We start from the raw sequence: 22,214 nt of genomic DNA on the forward strand, positions 1-22,214 counted from the left end.
ATGAGGACCCAGATTGTGGGGGCAATAAGCTGACTTTGTATAAATATACAAAAGTATGAAGGCTATTGCTTAACGCATTGTAAGCCGCCCTGAGTCTCCGGAGAAGGGCAGCATATAAATTAAAGCTAAAATAAAATAAAATAAAATAAAATAAAATAAAATAAAATAAAATACTAACAGTGTATGTAAAGGAAGAAAAGCATATAGAATCTTCAAATCCAGCATTAATACAGCTATGCTAAAAATAACTATGCTCTCATCTCCTACTTAAGACTATCCAGTCAACTTCATACTAAGTGCTGATCTTCATTAGTCCAGGATCATCATAAGACTAGTGGGCAGCAGAATCATCTTAGCAGAATGCTGCTCAATTTCATATTTGCTCTACATACACTTGTATGCACAAATATAGACTGAAATTTTCCCCATATTTCTATCAGTGCTAGAACAAAGAAATAGCCACCAGATGTAACTTCTACATGTTTTGTATGGACAGTAACTGAGAGTTTTGTTCCCTTTTTATGGGAATCAGCAGTGAACCCCAAAACACCAAGAGCTTCTTGCTTCCTTCATGAAAAGCACCAGAAAACAGTTCCCGCCCCCAACAATTTGGTTTCTAAAATATAATGACATATCATTATCCTTAATGATCTTATATTAATCATATATGAACCAGTTAAATTTCAAGCAGTCTTGCTTAGAAATGCATATTTCATTCCTGTTTAAGTTTCTCTTATGCAAAAGTGTGATGGACTGCCTTCTGTTCACGTAACCATAGAAGTCAAACAATGTTGAATGGGGTGTGACTAATTTTGGAGGTTATCTCATTCTGATATCATTAATCTCATATCCTATGAGCTTCCTGTTCTGTCCTTTCTGACTTCCCTCCTAGAAGAACAACACATCCTTTAAATTTCAGATTGCCCTCTGCAGTCTTCTCCAACTTGGTTACCTCCAGAATTTTTTAAGTAAAACCCATCATACCAGTCAGCACAGTAAATGATTTCTGATTAAGGATGATGGTCTCTGTATTCTAACACATCCAGACCATATCAGATTGAAGGAGAGTGTTCTGGAGGAGGCACATGACATAACTCCTAAAACATTCACTTTTCATATAACTTCTTACCATGGGGCAGTTGTCCTTCAACTTTATAGAGTTAAAAGTTGAAAACTTGCTTGTGGTCAGGACATTATGACCTATAGCTGTCTTTCATGTACCCTGGACAACCAATAGCCCTTAGTAATATTGAGGATCTTCAAAGCATAAACTCACTAGTTATACAGAGCCTATGGACATCCAGGAGGGAGTCTGGATTGATTGGCTTGTGAAAGGATAGCCATGATCAAGTGAGCAGATTTATGTCAATCCATAATCAAAGTTACTGACAATGAGAATAATCTTCATTTATTCCCAAGGATACTGGAGGCCATGAGCAATTAAACACACATCTTTTGGAATTTGGAGATAAGAGCTAAGAGAACCTTCATATTTTCCTTGGCCAAGATTATCCTTGCTACTCACTCCTTGGATAAAGAATGGAGAATCTTAAAGAATTGGCACTGCATATTCTGTTGCCTCATCATCAGTTTGTAAACTTTTGATCTGATTAATTTCTTTATCTTTATGGATGAGTTAAGCATGGAATTTATATGGTACAGAATGCAGTGGCAACCCCCAGGGTGCCACATATGATACTGCTGTTGTACAAGCTACACTGATTACCAATTTGTTTCCAGGCCCAATTCAAGGTGTTAGTTATTACCTTCAAAGCTCTATATAGCAAAGCAATAAGTAATCTTTTATTTGCTTTGGAGTTAGGAAATACTTTTGTTTTTGCCACATGGAAGCTGACGGTGTAAAGACTTTCTCTTTGGTAGTGAAAGTAATCTGATTTTATTTACATCTACACAGGACTATTGCAAGGACTTTGTATTTTACTAGTTTTTAAAAGAGCTTTGCTGCTTTGTTTTTGTATTTATTTTTGGTCTCTTTTTTTTCTAAAGAGATAGGAATTCTTTTTTTCTGTTTATTCTCTATCATGGGAAATATTATCTTAATTTTTCCTGCAGACATTTTGTTACACAACATCTACTACTTCTTTTGTCCTTGAAAGGAATTGTGTACATTTTGTTGTGAAAGTCCAGCTATAAAAGAATTTTGGACTACATTAAAAATGGAAACAACAATAAATGATTTAATGCAAAGGTTGACTTGAACTTGGGTCTTCCAATTTCTAGACCAATACTAACTATTATACACTTTCTATGAATGTATCCTGTTGAATTCTTCCATACTAACTTATGCTAGCAATGAATTCAGGGATGTGTTTAGGGATCAGCATCTCTGGGTATTTGTTAAGGCCCATCTTAATTTTGGCCTGCTAGGCTGCATCAGAGGAAATATAATTTTGAATGCTCCTCCAGATTCATAAAAGCAACTCAAAAAAATACCGATTTTCTGATTGCTAAAGATTCTTGTACTTGAGGAAGGTCATTCACCATATATCTTTCATGCACTCCTTCCTATTACCTCAACAGGCAAAGCAAATTAAATACCCATTTTTGGGGGAGAGGTATTCTCACAATTAATCTTGCTGAAAAAGAAAAGGACAATTTCACAAAGAAACATCACTGAAGAGCCATAACATGACAACATAATTAATACAGAAGAAGAAGAAATTAAAGAATAAAGGTCAATTCAAGAATGCTCAATTTTCTTGTCACAGAAGCTCATTATGCCACATGGCAAAAAAACCCCAACAGCTAGAAAAATACCTTCCATCAAAAGAAGGCGATAGGAAGTTTTAATACTAAGACAATTCATTTCCTTTGGATGCTGAAAGATAGAATATTAAAATATATGAGGAAAAAAAAAATCAGTGATAATATACTCTGATGTTGCTTCATGACTCTTGTTTTCCACTAGGCTGGGCATTAGATTAATTGATTAACTAACTCCTAAATACTAAGGAGTTTTCAATTAAATTCAGTTTAATTACTAGCAGTGTTGGAAGGAAATTCAAAAGGGAAATAAGGACTTGTACACTAATAGGTTCAGGGAAGTAGGGATGATGACTAATTCTTTATCATTTTACTGAACTGTGAACTTTATAGAAATCTAAAAGTGCAAGACATTCAAGAAAATATTTCATTCTTTTGAGATATTTTTGTTAAGGGTTTGAGATACTTTTGTAATAGAAGATAGAGCTACATTTGTGTGCATGTTAAATTATTACCCCACCACCCCCATATAGGCAATATATGTTGTTTTCCTGATTATTAGTAGAATTTGGTGGTAATGCTTAGCTCACCTGATTAGTAGTAGCAACACAGTTGGGTGGAAAATTGTGCTAAGAACTTCCACTTCAACTGTTCTGCCCTATCATCCAAAGAAAAACTTACCGAGAGAAGATGAGTTAGAGAAGGTGTGACTGTCACCAGAAATGTTTGTAAAGTCTGTTGAACTTACAGTTTCATCTTCTGGAAAATAAAAAGGGCAAGTAAGAAAAACAAGAATATTCAAATACCTATTGCAGAGAAACAAAATAAAGCTAACTTCTAGATGAAACCCAAATAATGGCTAATAGTCCCTCATGAGAAGACTCTCATAGTAGTTTGTTCACCAATATTTGTTTTTAATTTACAGGTATGTTTCCTCAAGAAACATCATAGTAATAAACTGCAATTAAAAGAAATAAATACCAGAGTATCTAAAATTCAAGTTAAAACTATAGTTTAAGTCTGACTAGCTTTAGAGTGGATTCTGGGGTAAAGCAGCCTTTGCCAAAGGATGGAAAGAGAGAATATGATGATGTTTGATCATTTGGATCTCTCACTGGCTTTGAATACCATTGATCAAGGAAGTCTTCTAGATCACCTGAGGAATTTAGGGATAGAGAGTACTTGAATTGCAGTGGTTGACTCCAAAGTCTTAAAAACTAGTTTCTGTGTTTGGTTAACTGTTTCTCAGAGATTTGTTCTGTCACCAGCATTTTCTGTGATTGAGATGAAACTGCTGGATGAGATCATCAGGAAATTTGAGATTTATGTAAATTACCACAACTTAATAATGATTATTATCAAGGCACTTTTTTTTTTGTTTGTTCTAAGTTTTTATTTTGTTTTATAACATACAAAAATTCCAATTTCAATTGAACAGTGTGTTGTCTGGGTACAAATCATTTTAGGAAATAATAATCAAAATGTTTACAACAATATTCCTTGCATTAATATCAATTATATTATTATTATTAATCATCATCATCATCATCATCATCATCATCATCATCATCATCATCATCATATTTGTGTAGCCAAGTTAACATATGTTCCTTATATCACTGATACTTCCATATATTTCCCTTTTTCTAGCTCCTGTTTTTGTCAGCTAGCCAGTGATAAAATAAGTCCCAAGTCAAAAAATATTCAGTTTTTCTTTTCCTTAATTGTAAGTGTTAGCTTATCCATTTCTGCACATTCTAATATTTTTCTAATCACATTCTCATCTATTGGGATCTCTTCACTTTTCCATTGTTGTGTAAATAGTATTCTCTCTGTAATCAATACTCTTGTCTGGTAAAATGCCCAACAAAAATGTCTCTGGTTTCAAATCTATATGTTGTTTTATCATTTTTTCCAGCCATGTATATATTTTTGTCCAATATTTTTTCACTTTTTGACATGTCCACCACATATTATAGTATGAACCAGGTGTCTGATGACATTTCCAACATTTTGCAGATTTATCCATAAACATCTTTGCTAATCTTGAGGGTGGAAAATGCCATCTATAAAACATTTTATAAAGATTTTCTTTGTATACAGTCACTCATTGGCAACCTTCAGTCTCAAAAGACTATGGTATCATGCTCTGGATAGAGGTCCTAAAACAGCATGTGGTGTGACTAAAAAGGCCAATTCGAGAATGGCAATCCCTTTCACACTGAGGGCAGATATATTCTGTCCCCTGCCCAGCCCCCAGATTTCGCTGGTTCCGGGACTGCCTCTTTGCCTCAGCCTGCCGAACAAGTGTTTCTTCAAATTGGAGAAGGTCATGCTACGTCTTTAGCTTCCAAGCTGAAGATCAGAGACCAAAGTTTCCTAGTCATTAATGTCCATTCCCAAGGCCTTTAGACCCCTCTTGCACATATCCTTATATCGCAGCTGTAGTCTCTCACTTTCCCTGCACTAGTTCTCCATATGCATACAGTAGACATTGTTAATTTATAATTTCTATCCCATAATTTCTGCCATTTATCTAACTCAATCGAATAGCTAAAATTTTTAGCCCATGCTATCATTGTCTCTTTTACTTGTTCATCTTCCATCTTAATACTTAACAAATAGCTATATGTTTTCTTTATTAATTTTTCATCTGTCCCTGTTAATATCTGATCTACCATACTTTTTGGAGTATAAGGCACACTTTTCCCACTCTAAAGGAGGGTGGAAATGTAGGTGCGTCTTATAGATTGAAAACGGCCATTTTTGGCCTCCCGAAACCTCGCCCCGCTCATCCCATTTTTGCCAAACACGGGCCCATTTTTCACAAAAACAGGACACATAGAGGGGTTGGGAAGCCTGCAGAGCAGGGGTGAAATGCTCCTGGTTCGGACCGGATCGCCTGATCCAGTAGCGATGGAGGCGGGTGGTTTGGGGAACCGGTAGCAAAAATCCCTGCCCCTCCCCCCATATCCAGCTGAGCCGCACAATCATCAGAGGCTTTTTTATACTTTTAAAAGCATTTTTTCTACAACCTCTTTGGCTGAAAAAATGCTTTTAAAAGTTTTAAAAAAAGCCTCCGATGATCGCGCGGCTCAGCTGGGATCCTCAAAGGCTTTTAAAAGCATTTTTTCTACAACCTCTTCAGAGGTTGTAGAAAAAATGCTTTTAAAAACCTCTGAGGATCCCAGCTGAGTTGCCTAATCGGCAGAGGCTTTTTTTCTTTTAAATGCCTCTAATGATCCCAGCTGAGTTGCCTGATCAGTAGAGGCTTTTTTTCTTTTAAATGCCTCTGATGATCCAAGCTGAGTTGCCTAATCATCAGAGGCATTTAAAAGAAAAAAAGCCTCTGCCAATCAGGCAACTCAGCTGGGATCGTCAGAGCCTTTTGCAAGCATTTTTTTACATCCTCTTCGCTGAAGAGGTTGTAGAAAAAATGGTTTTAAAAGTAAAAAAAAAATGGCCATGCCCACCCAGTCACATTACCCCCCCCCCCAACCAAGCCATGCCCACAGAACTGGTAGTAACAAATTTTAGATTTCACCACTGCTGCAGAGTGCTCCTAGGGGCTGGGGAGAACAAAATCCAGATGCACGGACACAAATTTTTTTTTTATATTTTCCTCTTCGAAATCCTGGTGAGTCTTTTACTCCGAAAAATATGGTAATTCTGTTAATTCTTTATATAAACCATACATTTTAACATCCTTCTCGTATCTAGATTGTACCTGCACATATGACCACCATGTTATCTAAATCCCTTGCTCACTCAATTCCTGTTTAGTTTTAAGCTCCCCCTTTTCATTTAAAATATATTTATATCTTTTGTTGTGCTAATGAGGAGTATAATTTCCCAATTTTAGGATATTCCAATAATTTATTGTGTTGTTTTTGGTTTGTGAACTTCTTGAAGACAAATAAAATCTAATTTAACTTTCCTAATTTTTAAAAGTACTTTTCCTTTTCGTAGGAGAATTTAGTCCATTTCTATTAATCAAAAGTAGTTTTATTTCATCTTCCATAGTTTTACTTGTAGATAAGTCTTATTATTCTGGTCATTCTTATTTGTTCTTTTGTCTTTGCACTTTCTTGTTCTGCTGTCCTTTAATTCTGTTTCATCTTTTTGTTGTGCATTTCTTCCTCCTGATGCTTCTTCTTGTTCCTTGTCATCTATCTCATCTTTCTTTTTTCCTCATATGATCCAAATTGCTCATCGTAAAATTGCTCTGCTTTCTCTATAGTATCCAGTCTATGCTTTTGATCTGTCAAGGTCACCAGGATTCCCTCAGGTATCAGCCATCTGAAATTTATTTCATGCTTAATTAATTGTCTTGTCAGAAATTGGCATTGTTTTCTCGTGTCTCTTACTCTTCTAGGGATTTGTTTCAGAACTATTATTTCTCTTCCTTTATATTTCAATATGTTATCTCTTGCTTTTTGAAGTATCTCTGTTCTTAGTGACTTCTTAGTAAATCTCACATGTACCTCTCTAGGTAGTTTATTTCTTGATGCATATCTTGTGTATACTCTAAATATTTCATCCATTCCAGCAAGCATCTCTTGCTTGTCCCCCTTCAAGACATCCGCCAACAATTCTGCCATTATCTCTGCAAGGTTTTCCTCTTTTTCTTCCTCTATATTCTGGAATCTCAAAAGTATTCAGCTTTATCCATCTCCAACATAATTACTGTTCTCTCAAGATTTTTGTCTGCCTGTGTAAATCTATCATCCATCTCCTCAAGTTTCTTCTCTGTTTGTTCTGATTGCTCTTCTATTTTCTGCATCCTTTGTTCATTTTTAGTTATTGTTTGTTGAATGTTCTCCATTTTATCATCCATCTTTTCCATTCTTTCCTTCATGTCTTCAAAATGTTTTGTTGTGGCTTCTTGAAATGTTTGGAGCATTAATTTCAATTCTGCTTGCATCGTATTCATCGTGTTCATTTTTTCCTGCTGCAACATGCTATCCAAAGATCTGTGACTTGCTGGATTAGATGCAGCTGCTGATGCTGCTGATGAGGGCGCTGATGTATTTTTTTCTCCCTACTTTGCTTAAGTTTGAAGTACTAGTCATTTTGAGATTGTCAAAATCTTGAGATTGTCAAAAAATTTAAAAAGAATAATCAGCATTGACACAAATAATATTCTAATATTTCATCAATCCCCCACCAATTTCCACTTAAAAAGTATTTTTACAAATCAAGCCACCACCAAAATCTGCAAATAGTTACAAACTTGCTCTTATATACTCCAAAAGAGAGGAAAATAGGGAAAAAATAAAGTTCCATGTTAATCTTCAGGTTCTTCAAACCATAATCCTTTCTTCTCTTGATAGATTTAGTAAATTTGATAAATTTGTAATCCACGTAGGCCCACCAAGCCCCAAAATTCAACCACTCAGGTTCATAAATCACCCAAAAGAAAAAAAAAGTTCAAACAGGAAGGAAAAAAGAAAGTTCTTTGCTATTTCCCAGCTTCTATTTACTTTCTCTGTTTAGTTTTAATCTAAGTTAAAAGAGCTACACTGTTTAAAAAGTTACAGTATTTCACTCTCTGTCTCTGCTGTCTCATATAAACAATTTGCTAGAGTAGGTGTTATTGTAACAAACAAGAATACTTTCATTACTTTTGCTTCTCTACAGTTTTCTCCAGTAGATGTTGCTGTTGCTTTATTTCTCTCTCATTCTCTTTTGTTAGCTTAAATTGTATCATCTGCTCCAAAGCTTTTAAAAAATCCCAGGGGTCCAAATTTCATATTCCAAAAAGTTTTCAAGTTAATCTGTCTTGTATTTTAAATCCCCAGTCAAACTTCCTAGCTTATAAATTTCTTCTTTTTTAAAAAAATTCTCTTTTCTCTACTTCCAGTTCTATAAATAGCTTGCAAGTTTGCTCACCGCTATTCTTGGGATTGGAAAGCAAACAATTCCACCTCCTCTTCTTTGAGTCCCACTTTCTCCCAGATTTATTTTAAGGGGATAAATTCTACAACAGGAGTTGGAAAAATCTCACCCAGATCGATCACACAGTTCCTCACATTCTATGCTTGCTGCATCGGTCGGCTGTCAAAGCTCCGGTCAGGCATGCAATGGCCGTTTTTCTCAAACAAGGAGTATACAGTTTATTTTATTTATTTATTTAATTTGTATACCGCCCTTCTCCCAGAAGGGACTCAGGGCGGTGAACAGCCAAAATTAAAAAACTACAAATACAAAAGTTAAGATTATTAAAAAGAATTAAATCATTAGCTTCCCTATTTAATTTTAAACAGTCTCCTTGTGATCAGCAAAATCACATGCAGAATATCCTCTCTGTCTTCATCACCCCTCCAGGGTGATTTGGGTCCTTCAGAACCTCCTGGCAGGTCAAATTTGGTGCGATCCCATGGAGCCCCGTGGAGATGCATCATATCACAGCGATATCAGCCCTGCTTCTCCTCAAGGTACATTCTTAAAGACTTACACTGATGAAATTAATATTAATTTCTGGAAGCTCACCAACTGTTCCATAAAACTTACACTGATGAAATTAATATTAATTTCTGGAAGCTCACCAACTGTTCCATAAAACTTACACTGATGAAATTAATATTAATTTCTGGAAGCTCACTAACTGTTCCATAAAGCTTCCTGAAGATGTTTTGAAAATGAGAGTGATACTGACTAGAACTTACAATATTCTGCTCTGCTCAAGGTACCATATTGGACCATAGATGGAATCTGAGAATGACTTTGTCTTTCAATTCCATTAGAATGGTAAACAAATATGGCATAAAAGAAAAAGCTATGAATGATTAAACATTTAGACTTTCTATGCAACATATAAATATAACATTTTTTGGGGAGATGAATTTTTTAAAAATTGCAATTACATTGTCTAATGAGTTCATAACAACAAGATACTTTTACCATTAAACTTAGTCATCTTCAACATACCCTGCTCTTCTTCTGGGGTTAAGAAGATGTCTGAACTTCCCAAGGTATCATCCGAGCTGCTAATATCCTCTTGTTCTTCTTTAGTTAAAAACAGTAATTAGTATTGATTTTTTTCAAAAATAATCTATTACTTCAGAAATTTCCACTTTCCTATTACTTCAGAAATAATCCCAGTAGCTGTTCATTTTATCATAGCAATAATTATTATCCCAACTTTGCAGATGGAGAACTGATGTAACAACAATGCAGAAAACTGGGTAGTAAAGTTATATTGAACTAAAATTTTGATCAAGGCCTCTCTTTGCCTAGCTATAACTAGCCAAACCTGGTAAGTCACAAAAAAGAAACGTGGTCTGATGTCATTAGAGACAATAAGAAAAATCAAGGGAAATATAAATTATTACCAAGGAAAAAAAAAAGGCAAACCACTTCTGTAGTTTTGCCCCAAACCCTGCATGGAAACGTTCATGAAGATTCATTCAAGGGAATCTTTTTTTTCCTTTCCTTTTTCTTTACTATCAACAGTAAATCTTATATCTGCTAAGTCAGCAGCTTAGTAGGTTTGTCCCTAGCATATCTGCATTAATCTTTTTTGCTTTTTTTTTGTCTGACTCACTTTTGGCTATTTTAAGATGCCTGCAGTCCCCATGAAGTTGTTTTTTTCATGTCCTTTTCTATAGTTGGCTCTTCTATCATAATCAAACAGGCTTTAGCCCTGAAGCATCTGTTTGACTTACAAGAACTCCAAACTTCATTCCAATATTTATCTGTTGCCTTCCCATTATTTCCTTAAAGACTTAAAACTCACCTTGACTACTGAGGATGTCATCAACAGCCCATATGAAGTCCTTCAAATTCACAGTCATATCATCTACAAGGTTTTTTTTTTTAAAAAAATAGACATTATAAATGCTCCCATGAAGATGCTTTTACCTTAATAATTGATAATCATTTCAAAATTAATCTCAATTTGTTTACAGCTCCTTTCTTCTCTGGAAACTTTCATTGCTCTCTATCAATATGTCAGCAGCATAAAAATACTAGGGACACTACCTTTCAGTATAGATAGTTGAGCAGGAATAAGAGTGTCAGCAGGGTTTGGTAAAATAACTCAAGATGGCAGCTACAATGTTCTAATAGAAATTCCACCTGTTTTTTTAAATGGGCATTGATTCCCTGAGCTGAGTGCTGTTGAGTGAAGCTTTTTGCCAGTTTGATTAATAGAAATAACTCAGAAAAATTCTAGAGACCTGGTATAGAAATACAGCATTAAGGTTCAAATTATATATCAAATAAAACCCACCATTTTCCCCCATGTATTTAGAATATCTCAGAATAACCCTGACTACATAGTGCATCAGAGATATGAAAACAGTAGGTTAGGAGTTGATTAACTTTCCCCTTTTTGTGGCTTTCTTAAAGGTTCAAGATAATTATTTGCATGCTGCTTTTCTACAGAGGAGAAAAGATAGGATGATTCTCTGGAAGCCTAGATAAGAGATAAGACATTGGCTTCTCTATATATCCGGCACTCACCGTTCAAGGTTATCCTTTTTAGAGCCTCCTTAATCTCTTCCTCTGTTAGGTAAAGGCCCATATCGGCTAGGATGTAGTCCAATGTATTGACATCTACTCGTTCGTCTATTAAAAGATAAATATTTAGTGGACATGGATTGAATCCCAAATAATGTCATTCATTTAATCAAACATATTCCCATAAATTTTGCTATTGATTCATATGCCATTTCAATGCAATTTCCTATCATCTGTCTGTCTGTCTGTCTGTCTGTCTGTCTGTCTGTCTGTCTATCTATCTATCTATCTATCTATCTATCTATCTATCTATCTATCCATCTAATTCAATTTAATGCCTCCCAACTCCAAATCAGCTCTGGGCAGCTCTTAATATAGCAAACAAAATAATACAGGACAAACAATAAGGACAAACAATAGAAACAGACAAGAGGAGATCTAGCCCCTCAGTATAGAAACATAAACAAAAAAGCAGATCCAAGAGATTCCATTCACTCTACTCCAAGATCTCTGACAAGATCTGGGAGAACAGCCAGGTCTTCAAGGCTTTCCTGAATGTCAATAGGATAGAAGCCACATCAATCTCATTCTAGAGAGCAGATACCACAACAGAGAAAGCAGGTTTTCTGGGTCCTGATAGATGGCACTTTTTAATCAACAGGATACAGATCATATCAATTCTCCCAGTTTGTACTGGGGCAGAAACCATGAAAGATAGATAATCTCTCAAATAACTTTGTCCTGTGCCATGTAATGCTGTATAGATCAGAGGTGGTATTCAGCAGGTTCTGACCAGTTCTGGAGAACTGGTAGCAGAAATTTTGAGTAGTTCGGAAAACCAGTAAATACCACTTCTGACTGTCCCCATCTATTCTCTGCCTCCTGAGTCCCAGCTGATTGGGAGGAAATGGAGATTTGCAGTAACCTTCCCCTGGAGGGAGGAGGGAATGGAGATTTTACAATATTCTTCCCCTGCCACGCCCACCAAGTAATGCCATGCCCACCAAGTCATGCCCACAGAACCGGTAGTAAAAAATTTGGAATCCCATCACTGGTATAGATAATGTTATGCCCCAGGACTCAGGTTCTGACAAAGCTGCTCCAGCTGAACCAATGGAAGGTCAATTTCAAAAGACCCACATGCCAGAAATCAGGCTGATCAACTACCATTGCTGGAGCAGTCCTTTGTTATGTATAGTCTCCAAGCCCTTGGACTCAGTGAACTGAGCACAGAGCAGAGCAAAGATACTCAAGAGGATTCCTTGCCAAGCAAAGAAATAGTTCCCTTAATTTAAGAGGGAGCCCTGATCTGTGCTTCTCTGTTGGAAACAACTGTCTGATCTCTTGCTCTGGTATGTCATTCCTGTGCATTCTGCTCATGAATCTTGAAATGCAAACCTTTGGACTGGCTGACAAATCTGATTTGGCTCTCTGAACTTTGGATTAGATTTTGACTTCTTTTCCACATATTCCTGTTGAAAGCAAAACTACCCAGGCAAGCTGCCATTCCCAGAGACTCTGTTTTGATTTATGTTCCTTTCCTAGTCTGCCAGTGATCTACTCAGCCTTGAGTAAATTCTATTCTGACTTAGCAACTGTTTGTATATGAATTTGAAACCTGAAACAGGACAGGTAATAACCAGCACCTTGAATCACATGTGGAAGTCTGCTGATCAATAGAGGCTGCCATTACCCACGCCCATACATTCTGGTTTAGTTGAAGCTTTCTAGTGGCTTTAAAGGGTAGAACACATTGCAATAGTGGAACTGTGTAGTGACAAAGGCACCCAGTTTATGGGGGCAATAAGCTGACTTTGTATAAATATACAAAAGTATGAAGGCTATTGCTTAACACATTGTAAGCCGCCCTGAGTCTCCAGAGAAGGGCAGCATATAAATCAAATTAAAAAAAAAACAATTCAGTCAAATCTTTGGCTTTCTGGATTGGATTGAATTGAATTGCATGCCTCCAAATTGATCTGGGTAATTTTGATGCTTCTTTGTACGTAAAGAAATGACTTCCTAATTGATTTACAAACACAAATCAAACTGACTTATTTTAAAAAGTGAGCTTGACTGCCCAAATTGGATCAGACTTATTTTCTAAATTAGATCTGGACTGTTTTTCTCAATCAAATCAACTACTGAAATTAATTTTGCATTATTTGCCCAGGTTTAGTTTGACCCTCACAGGAGTAATTGGCCCATATTCTTTCTCCTCTAGGAAAAGCATCAAGAATTTCCTTTTTATCTGAGCCATTTCAATTGGCTGCAATTGCAACAAGATAGACACTGAAGAGATTATGATAAAGGATAAGAAGAACCTGTGTTTGGTGTTTTCTAGCTCCTTCCCCAAAAATTCCACTAGTATGGTGGAGGCAACCTTTTATTTTTTGACATGGAGAGTTATACATTCTAAAAAACATACTTTGATTTAGGGGACTCGTTTGGGGTGTAATTTAGGCAGCATAGATGGATTTCTGCAATGTATTTTTCACAGAACTGCCTTTGGAAAAGATCCAGAAGCCATCACTGGTACAAAGCAAAGGGACTAGAGTACTGCTGAATTGGCGGCATCAATGTGCTAACATTCATTTTACATTGGTTACCAGCAGACTCTTGAGACCAGTTCAAGTTGCTGATCTTTAGTTTTACATATATAGCACCAGGTTATTTCAGACAATGGCATGCCAGAATAGAATCTGGCCACCTGATTCAGTGAACACAAGAGATCTGCTGTGAGTCTAGGCATTCCACTTGATAAATCTCTGCCCCACAGAGGTAAATGCAGTTCCATCTTCCTGGCTTTTCACAAGCAGATTAGAACACTTTGAAGACTTTTGCTTATCTGGACTGAGGGCACCATGATAGGCTTTAAAAGAAAGTTGCAGTTTGTCCTAAGTATTGGTTTGCTTGCAATGTTCTTTGCCCAGAGTTGTCTGGGAGAGGGCTGACTTAGAAATGTTAATGAACACTTTTATCTTCTCATTTATCTCCATATCTTTTTTTCCTTTTTCTCCTCCAACCATTTATACATTTATAAATTGTGGATAGGAAATTAAGTACCAATTTACGTACATAATAAATTAAATATGTAGATTAGGAGAACTCATATAGATGATATATTAAGAATATATGTATAATATAGCCTTGGTACTACAGTGGTTTAAAGCACCCTGTTATTAACACAGCTGCCTGCAATTTACTGCTGGTTCGAATCTCTCCAAGGCTCAAGGTTGACTCAGCCTTCCATCCTTTCTAAGGTAGGTTAAATGAGGACCCAGTTTGTGGGGGCAATAAGCTGACTTTGTATAAATATACAAAAGTATGAAGGCTATTGCTGAATGCACTGAAAGAGAAAATGTATAAATGTGAATATAGACTACCCATGCGACATGTTGAAAAGAAGATGTAAAGATAGATCTTTGTTTATGTGTTTGCATGTTTCATTGTTGTTTGTTTGTTTATATTAAAAAAAGTTTTTAAAAAATGTTAACAAACACAGTATTTCTATATAGTCAATGCCAACAACTTAAAGCACCTTTGTTGTGGGTTTTGCAGAGTTTATGGGCAAAATCTGTTGCCTTTATTGCTTCTCTGAAGCACAAAACAATAATGAAATGAAAAGTTAGCTATTTTGCCAGGGGCATCATGATTTGAATATTTGGAGAGTTACAAAATGCAGCCTGGGAGGGTTCTCTGATTCATGCCAATTTCAATTTGCCTATAGTACTGAAATATTCATAGTACACAAAGTAAACCAGAGTGGGAACAAAACTACTCCCCCCCCCAATCCTTTTGATTCTAACTTCAAATTCACATGGGTTCTTTAAAGTGCCCGCACGGGGAAAAGGGAAATAACAGCTTTGTGGAAAATTAGAAAGTAAAATATAGTTTGGGGGTAACATTTCCTGCTTTGAGTCTTCAGCATGGTCCCTGAAATTTTAGACCCATGTTATCATATTATATACATTATATATTATAATATAATATTATAATTTATAATTTATTATAACATAATAAAATACATAATTTGTTTTAACTGAAATAGTCACACAAATGTGAACAGTTTCAACAAATAATCTTAATATATCTGTCCCATTATGATTAATGCTTCAGCTTACCCTTTTGCTGGTTGCTCAAAATGGCATTTACACTTGTCATAAATGCTTTCTTGTCCACCATCCCATCATCTGCAAGAAGGAAACCAAAAGAAGGGATAAAACGAAACAATCCTAGATTGAATTCTAAGATCAAAGCATCAACAGGCAAGACAAGAAACAATGGTTGGAAAGTAACCAAGGAGAGAAGCAACCTAGAATTAAGGAAAACTTTCCTAAAGGTGAGAGGAATTAACTAATAGAATAAATTGCCTTCAAAAGTCGTGGGTGTTTCATCACTGAAGGCTTTCAAAAGGAGATTGGACAACCATTTGACTGAAATGATATAAGATCTCCTGCTTGAGCAGGGGATGGGACTAGAACCATAATGGCAAACCTATGGCACACATGCCCAAAGTGGCACATGGAGCCATGTCACCTAGCACAATGGCTGTGCCTGTTCCTCTTCTGCACGTATGTGTACACGATGATCAGCTGGTCTGTTTTCATGAGGCAGTGCTGGAATCTAGAAGAGCTGGTCTTCCATTTTCCTGTGTGAACATGCGCGCCAGCCAGCTGATTGTTGCATGCGCACGTGTGCCAGAAACGCAGAAGAGTAGCTGGCTGAAACCGAAAGTTCAGTAGCTAAAAGTGGAAGTTGGGTGCGCACATGTGACCTAGGCAGCTCCTCTTCCAAGTTGCGGCTCAGATGCGTGCATTGCATCTGCTCCCTTTTCAGCACTCGGTGCCAAAAAAGTTCGCCATCACTAGACTAGAAGATCTCCGAGAGCCCTTCCAACTCTATTATTCTATGTTCTATCAATTAAGTTATCTGCAATTTCGGGTGAGAACAATAAAATGGAATAAAAAGGAGGAGAGAGGTGAAAGTAGACCTATGTGTTTGAGATGGGGGACAATAAAATTTAGTTCGGCTTTAGTACAAATTGCTAAGTGTCTAAGAAGAGGATAGGCAGAAACAGAAGCAGCTCCTTATAGAAAAGGATCTGTGCTACTTTAGCACACAGTAAAGTCTTGAGCGGAACTCAACAATATGGTAATGTATATTGCATTCATTGCTCCCAAATGGACAGTTGGGAATAAGTGTAGCACAATAAATGTCTCTGGAGATTCTTAGTCATCCAGATCATGGTTGTCCCAAAGGTGCTTTTTCAAGAGGTTAGGGTTAGGAAGCTGAAGAAGTTTCTTGGATAAGAAGCAAAACGTCTTCAAACCCCCCACCCCTGAAAGTCCAGTTGCCTCTTGAAAAATGTAAGGCAATAAGCAAAAACAAGGAAACAACAATAGATACTATACCAAAAAGATCAAAGATAGAGTAAACAATTCCTGAATTGAATCAATGACTCCTCTGTACTCACCTACCCTTAAATAAAATTCAAATTTAGTCTATAGGAATATTTTCATAATTCTTACTTGGAGCTTGACAGTTGTCATGCAAATAAATGTAAAATGCTCTTCCATCGTGATCCCCCCCCCAGTCATAATGAACTATGGATTGATATTTTCATTTTGTGAGTTTCCATACATCCTGTATTTGGCCCGTAAAGATAGTGGCTGAATTATATACACTGCAAATTCATTTTCATGCAAGGATTTGGTTGTTTACCTGGGTGAGTTACAGCACAAGTACTTTACCTATCCTCTAAAGTCTTCTCTTTTTGTAAAACCATAAGAATTATTTTGTGGAATAAAAATCAAAGGATAGATACCAACTACTCTGTTCAAATGAATTAAGAAACCAACCATCTATTGAAATGTGTTTAAATGCCTCATATAGTTGTCTGTTGGTTAAATAGATTCCCATTTCTTCCAAGACTTCATCCAAGCTGTCAATATCAACTTTATTTTCTGCAAAAGAAAAAATACATAAAAGAAAAAGGCAATAAAAGAAAACGTTTTATTAATTTTTTATTCTTTGAGACTTCTGGCCTCTACTTCTGTAAATGAGGATGCTTTTCTTATTAGGGTGCTTTCTGTAAACAAAATGTTTGCGAAGCACTGCATATGATCTACACCTGAACAACTTCCATTAAGGGTAGCAGAGCTCATTGTAATTCCAGTCCAAATTCTGACACCAGGTTAAATTGTAGCTGCTCAGAAAATAGAATCCCTATTCCTTAAAAGAAAAATAAACATAGCATTTCCTAATAATTATAGAAGTGAAAATTCGTGAAATTCTGAAAACTTTGAACACACTTGTTTATGGGAAAGGAAGAATTTTCATGAGAATGTGAAAATTTGGAAATGAAAGTTATTTGCTTGTGTGTGTATGTATTTGTGTGCAGGAACATGTATGCAGTATTATTTTAAAAGTATTATTTACTACAGAAAAAGAAAGTTCAAGTTTGTGTTTTATTTTCAAATTTTGTTGGAATAGTAGGTCACCTCCACAAGACTTTTTTTTTTCAGAATGACAAATTTTTGAGAGAAAGGATGATGTACCTGAGGTTGGGTAATTTGAGTGAGTGACAATCAAGAGCAGCCCCATGTAGTGTACATTATAATAGTCCATTCAGGAGATGATAACTGGGAGCACAGCCTTATTATTTATTCTGTTAGTATTATTTTGATTAAGGAAATGTTACTGTTCTGTGTGCTCCAGTTTTTGATTGAGGTTTACCACAAAGAGTAACAATGGTTTATATGGGTCCAGATATGTGCACGAATGTGAAGACTTAGTGTTATTTCCCTCTCTGAACTTGCCCCTTTTTAATCAGCCTCATTTTTACTACCTGTTATTTGGGAGATTATTGGAACGGTTTTCTCTCCCTTTGGCTCTTCTAAGCCTTCATCCTTTTTTGTTGCTGTAAGAAAGAAAGGAAACGTAAGAACAAGAAGATACAGGGGAGATAGCAAGATAAAGATAGAGGGAGGGAGGGAAGGAATGACTCAATGGAATGGAGATTCAGAACATTTTTTGAAGCATTTAGAATACTAGGCAGGTTTCAGAAGAAAGAAAATCACCTAGAATACATACTACTGTATATTGGAAGATTAGAAAATCACATTTGTTCATACATTTATGCATGGTATAAAACATTTACTTTTTCATAGCAAAAGAGTCTATAGCAAAGAGGGATAAACTCTTTCCCACCTTATCTCTTTGAGTTTTAATCCCAGTTCCAACTAGAAGTTAATGGAGTTAGGTTGAAGAACCCCAGAAATGTACAAGGAAGTATGATACGAAATGAAAGGTCATAGATCTTCCCACTCACATGTCCTGTCAAAATAGTCACAAATCCTATACAACATTGCAAGCACATCTATTATTATTGTCTATTGTATAATAGACATCAATCTATTATTATTGTTTTGGCTCATTTTTTCATATTCATAAAATGGCTCACTTTTTGTCATGCAAGTCCACATTTGGAACCAGTTTGCATATACCTGTAGATTTCTTCCTTACACGAATTGATTTAACTGAAAAACATTGTGTCTGCCTGCAATAAGTGGGGGCAATAAGCTGACTTTGTATAAAAAAGAACACCGCTTAGGGGCCCCCCGAAAGCCCTACTAAGCAGGTATATACAAAAGTATGAAGGCTATTGCTTAACGCATTGTAAGCCGCCCCGAGTCTCCAGAAAAGGGCAGCATATAAATCGAACCAAATAAATAAATAAATAAATAAATAAATAAATAAATAAATAAATAAATAATAAATAAATAAATTCCTTCTCTACTTAAGCAAGTGTCACTGCAGTCAATGAGCCATAAAATATTCCAGGGAGGACAGCAATATTTGGAATAAAATTTTTACAGGCAGTCCTTTGCTGTTTGGATCAAAGGCAACATAAAAGTGCAAAACGAGCTTAAGAGTGTGTCTAGAAAATAAGCATATAGTATATTTTATGTTGTCTTTCAGCTTACCATCTGGAGGTGGCCCTTGAATCTCATGAATTGCCTTGAAAAAGTTACAGAGGTTCACTGTCCCATCAACTGTAAGGGGAAAAAAAGAAAGAAAAGTTGCAGCAGCAAAATGTTCTCACAATTCTTGCAGTGATTTACAAATGGCCGACAATGAAAAGATGTTAGAAACATTGCCTTCTTTTCCTTTCCACAGCAAGGTAATTTAGAGGATGTTCAGAGTGGCTTCATGTTACATTGGGCATTTTTATTTATTTGTTTACTTATTTTATTTATTTGTCAAGAATGTATTAGGTAATATATGTAAGTATAAGCATGAATTGAATACATAAAATAGATACGAATAGAGGAAACTTTAGGACAGAGATGGTAGGCATGCTGGTGTTCTTATGCACGCCCCTTACAGACCTCTTAGGAATGGGGTGAGGTCAACAGTAGACAGTCTAAGGTTAAAGTTTTTGGGGTTTGGGGAAGAAACCACAGAGTCAGGTAGTGCATTCCAGGCATTGACCACTCTGTTGCTGAAGTCATATTTTCTGCAATCGAGTTTGGAGTGGTTCACTTTAAGTTGGTATCTATTGTGTGCTTGTGTATTGTTGTGATTGAAGCTGAAATAGTCATTGACAGGTAGGACATTGTAGCAGAAAATTTTATGAGCTACGCTTAGGTCATACTGAAGGTGGCGTAGTTCTAAGTTTTCTAAGTTCAGAATTTCAAGTCTGGTGGCATAAGGTATTTTGTTGCGAGCAGAGGAGTTGAGGACTCTTCTTGTGAAATATTTGTGGACACGTTCAATTTTATTAATGTCCGGTATGCAGTGTGGGTTCCAGACTGATGAGCTGTATTTGAGAATTGGTCTAGCAAATGTTTTGTATGCTCTGGTTAGTAGTGTGATATTACTGGAGAAGAAGCTACGCAAAATTAGATTTACAACTCTTAATGCCTTTTTGGCGATGTTGTTACAGTGGACTTTCGCACTTAGATCATTAGATATGAGTACTCCAAGGTCGTTGACAGAGTGAGGGTCATCTACATTAGTGAAGCTCTCCTCAAATTAAACAGTTTCCAGGCTACATCTCCAAATGGTTTATGATTTAATGCCTGGAGTCTCCCTTGCCTCCAGAATCAGGCTTGACATAGTCTAATATTAGTTTTCTCCAGATTACTTCTTTTAAAAAAAATTATATTGATGTTTAACAATTTTACCTTTTGAAGTCCACTTCCTTCTTAAGCACATTTTTTCACTTACAAAGGGTGAGTTGTAATTAGAGGCCACACTTTTATTACATTCATATCCACCACAATATGAATGACTTTCAGCAGTTAACATGATATAGAAAAGTAATTTAAAACAGATTTGGTCAATTTAAACATAGTCAACATAAAATCACAATTCAAGTAATAATAAAATGAACAACTCAGAAAACAAAATCACTCATAAATACAACTATTCACAAATTATCCAGTCTAGTTAAAATATCTTCTGAAACAGATTTGTCTGAATGCTAATAGGAGGAGGCCAAACTGATCTCCATATGAGATTGTTTCAGAGTTCCAGCACAATTATTGAAAAGTAACCCTGCCTAGCTTCAACTCCTTTTTCTGCCTGGATCTGATAACAATCTGATAAGGCAGGCTGATTTTTAGATGAAGAAAACGGTCCTGGGTATGTTTGTGTGTATGTGTAGACAGACAAATATTCGTAGCCATTTACTTATATTTTTGTGGCTCCCTGAGCTTCACAAGTGACATGACACTGGTGGTCTGATATAATTGGAATAGAAAATTTCAGCTGTTTCCTTTTTTATTGTTTTGGATTTTTGAAGCATGAAAGCAAAAAAATGGTATTACTGAAAATCAGAAATTTGCTTTCAAATTGCAATAGAGATAGCTTTGGGAGTGCTAGGGTTGCAAAACAATCAAGAAGGACTGTTTTTATATTTAAAGTACCCTTCCCCATCACTGAGATGATGGGAGCCATAATCCAACACATTTGGGGGATTGTAAGATTGCTTTATAATTTATCTTGCTAGCAATTTGAGTACCTCTGAACCAAAAGTCAGAATATAAATACCAACCATTTACTTTTGCCTTTATCAAGGCCTCTTCCAGTTCTTCGTCCCTCAGAGAAATGCCCTTATTGGCTAAAATGGCACCCAGTTCTTCAACAGCAACCTTTTCTTCCTGGGCAGCAATTTTCTCTTTCTCTTTCTCTTCCTCTTCTTGAGAAGCATTTTTCTCTTCTTTAATACATATCTTCTCTTCCTCTTCCTGGGCAGCAGTTGTATCTTTCTCATTGGAAATCTTCTCTTCCTCTTCCTCAGAGGCAGCAACTTTCTCCTCGCTAACAGGAATCTTCTCTTTCTCTTCCTCAGCGGCAGCAACTTTCTCTTCCTCAACAGGAATCTTCTCTTCCTCAACAGGAACCTCCTCTTCCTCAGCAGCAGCAACTTTCTCTTCCTCAGCAGGAATCTTCTCTTCCTCAATAGGAATCTCCTCTTCCTCAACGGCAGCAACTTTCTCTTCCTCAAAAGGAATCTCCTCTTCCTCAGCGGCAGCAACTTTCTCTTCCTCAACAGGAATCTCCTCTTCCTCAGCAGCAGCAACTTTCTCTTCCTCAACAGGAATCTCCTCTTCCTCAGCGGCAGCAACTTTCTCTTCCTCAACAGGAATCTCCCCTTCCTCAGCGGCAGCAACTTTTTCTTCCTCAACAGGAATCTCCTCTTCCTCAGCGGCAGCAACTTTCTCTTCGTCAACAGGAATTTCCTCTTCCTCAGCAGCAGCAACTTTCTCTTCCTCAACAGGAATCTCCTCTTCCTCTTCTTGAATAACAACCTTCTCTTCTAGAAAAGCAATGGTTTCTTCTTCTAAAGGCCAACAGGAAAAATAGAGATGAAATTAAAAAAAATACAGCATTTTAGTAACTGTGCTTTCATTTAATAAGGGAGACCCAGAACGGAGAGAATACTAGAAAGGGAGGGAGAGCTAACTTTGAAACTGCTAAATTCCTATTTTACTGGTGTAATATCCATAGATACAAAA

General features: G+C 36.4%; 1 protein-coding gene across 4 annotated transcripts in view; it reads right to left on the reverse strand.

Annotated features, from left to right (window-relative positions):
• The window catches only part of LOC117664724 (uncharacterized), a 127,793-nt gene that overhangs the window by 26,330 nt on the left and 79,249 nt on the right, over positions 1-22,214 (reverse strand). For 3 of the 4 annotated variants that reach the window (XM_034415977.3, XM_034415975.3, XM_034415978.3), the window contains 9 exons: positions 21,251-22,039; positions 19,176-19,244; positions 18,038-18,109; positions 17,049-17,153; positions 15,312-15,380; positions 11,191-11,295; positions 10,463-10,525; positions 9,655-9,732; positions 3,406-3,483 (listed from right to left, as the gene is read on the reverse strand). In XM_034415977.3, the coding sequence (XP_034271868.2) occupies positions 3,406-3,483; positions 9,655-9,732; positions 10,463-10,525; positions 11,191-11,295; positions 15,312-15,380; positions 17,049-17,153; positions 18,038-18,109; positions 19,176-19,244; positions 21,251-22,039 (1,428 nt within the window). The remainder of the gene's footprint in view (positions 1-3,405; positions 3,484-9,654; positions 9,733-10,462; positions 10,526-11,190; positions 11,296-15,311; positions 15,381-17,048; positions 17,154-18,037; positions 18,110-19,175; positions 19,245-21,250; positions 22,040-22,214) is intronic. The other variant, XM_034415976.3, reaches the window with a different exon arrangement.

The sequence above is a fragment of the Pantherophis guttatus genome, chromosome 4 (genome assembly GCF_059756535.1).
Source record: "Pantherophis guttatus breed Tessera chromosome 4, ASM5975653v1, whole genome shotgun sequence".
Taxonomy (NCBI): Eukaryota; Metazoa; Chordata; class Lepidosauria; order Squamata; family Colubridae; genus Pantherophis; species Pantherophis guttatus.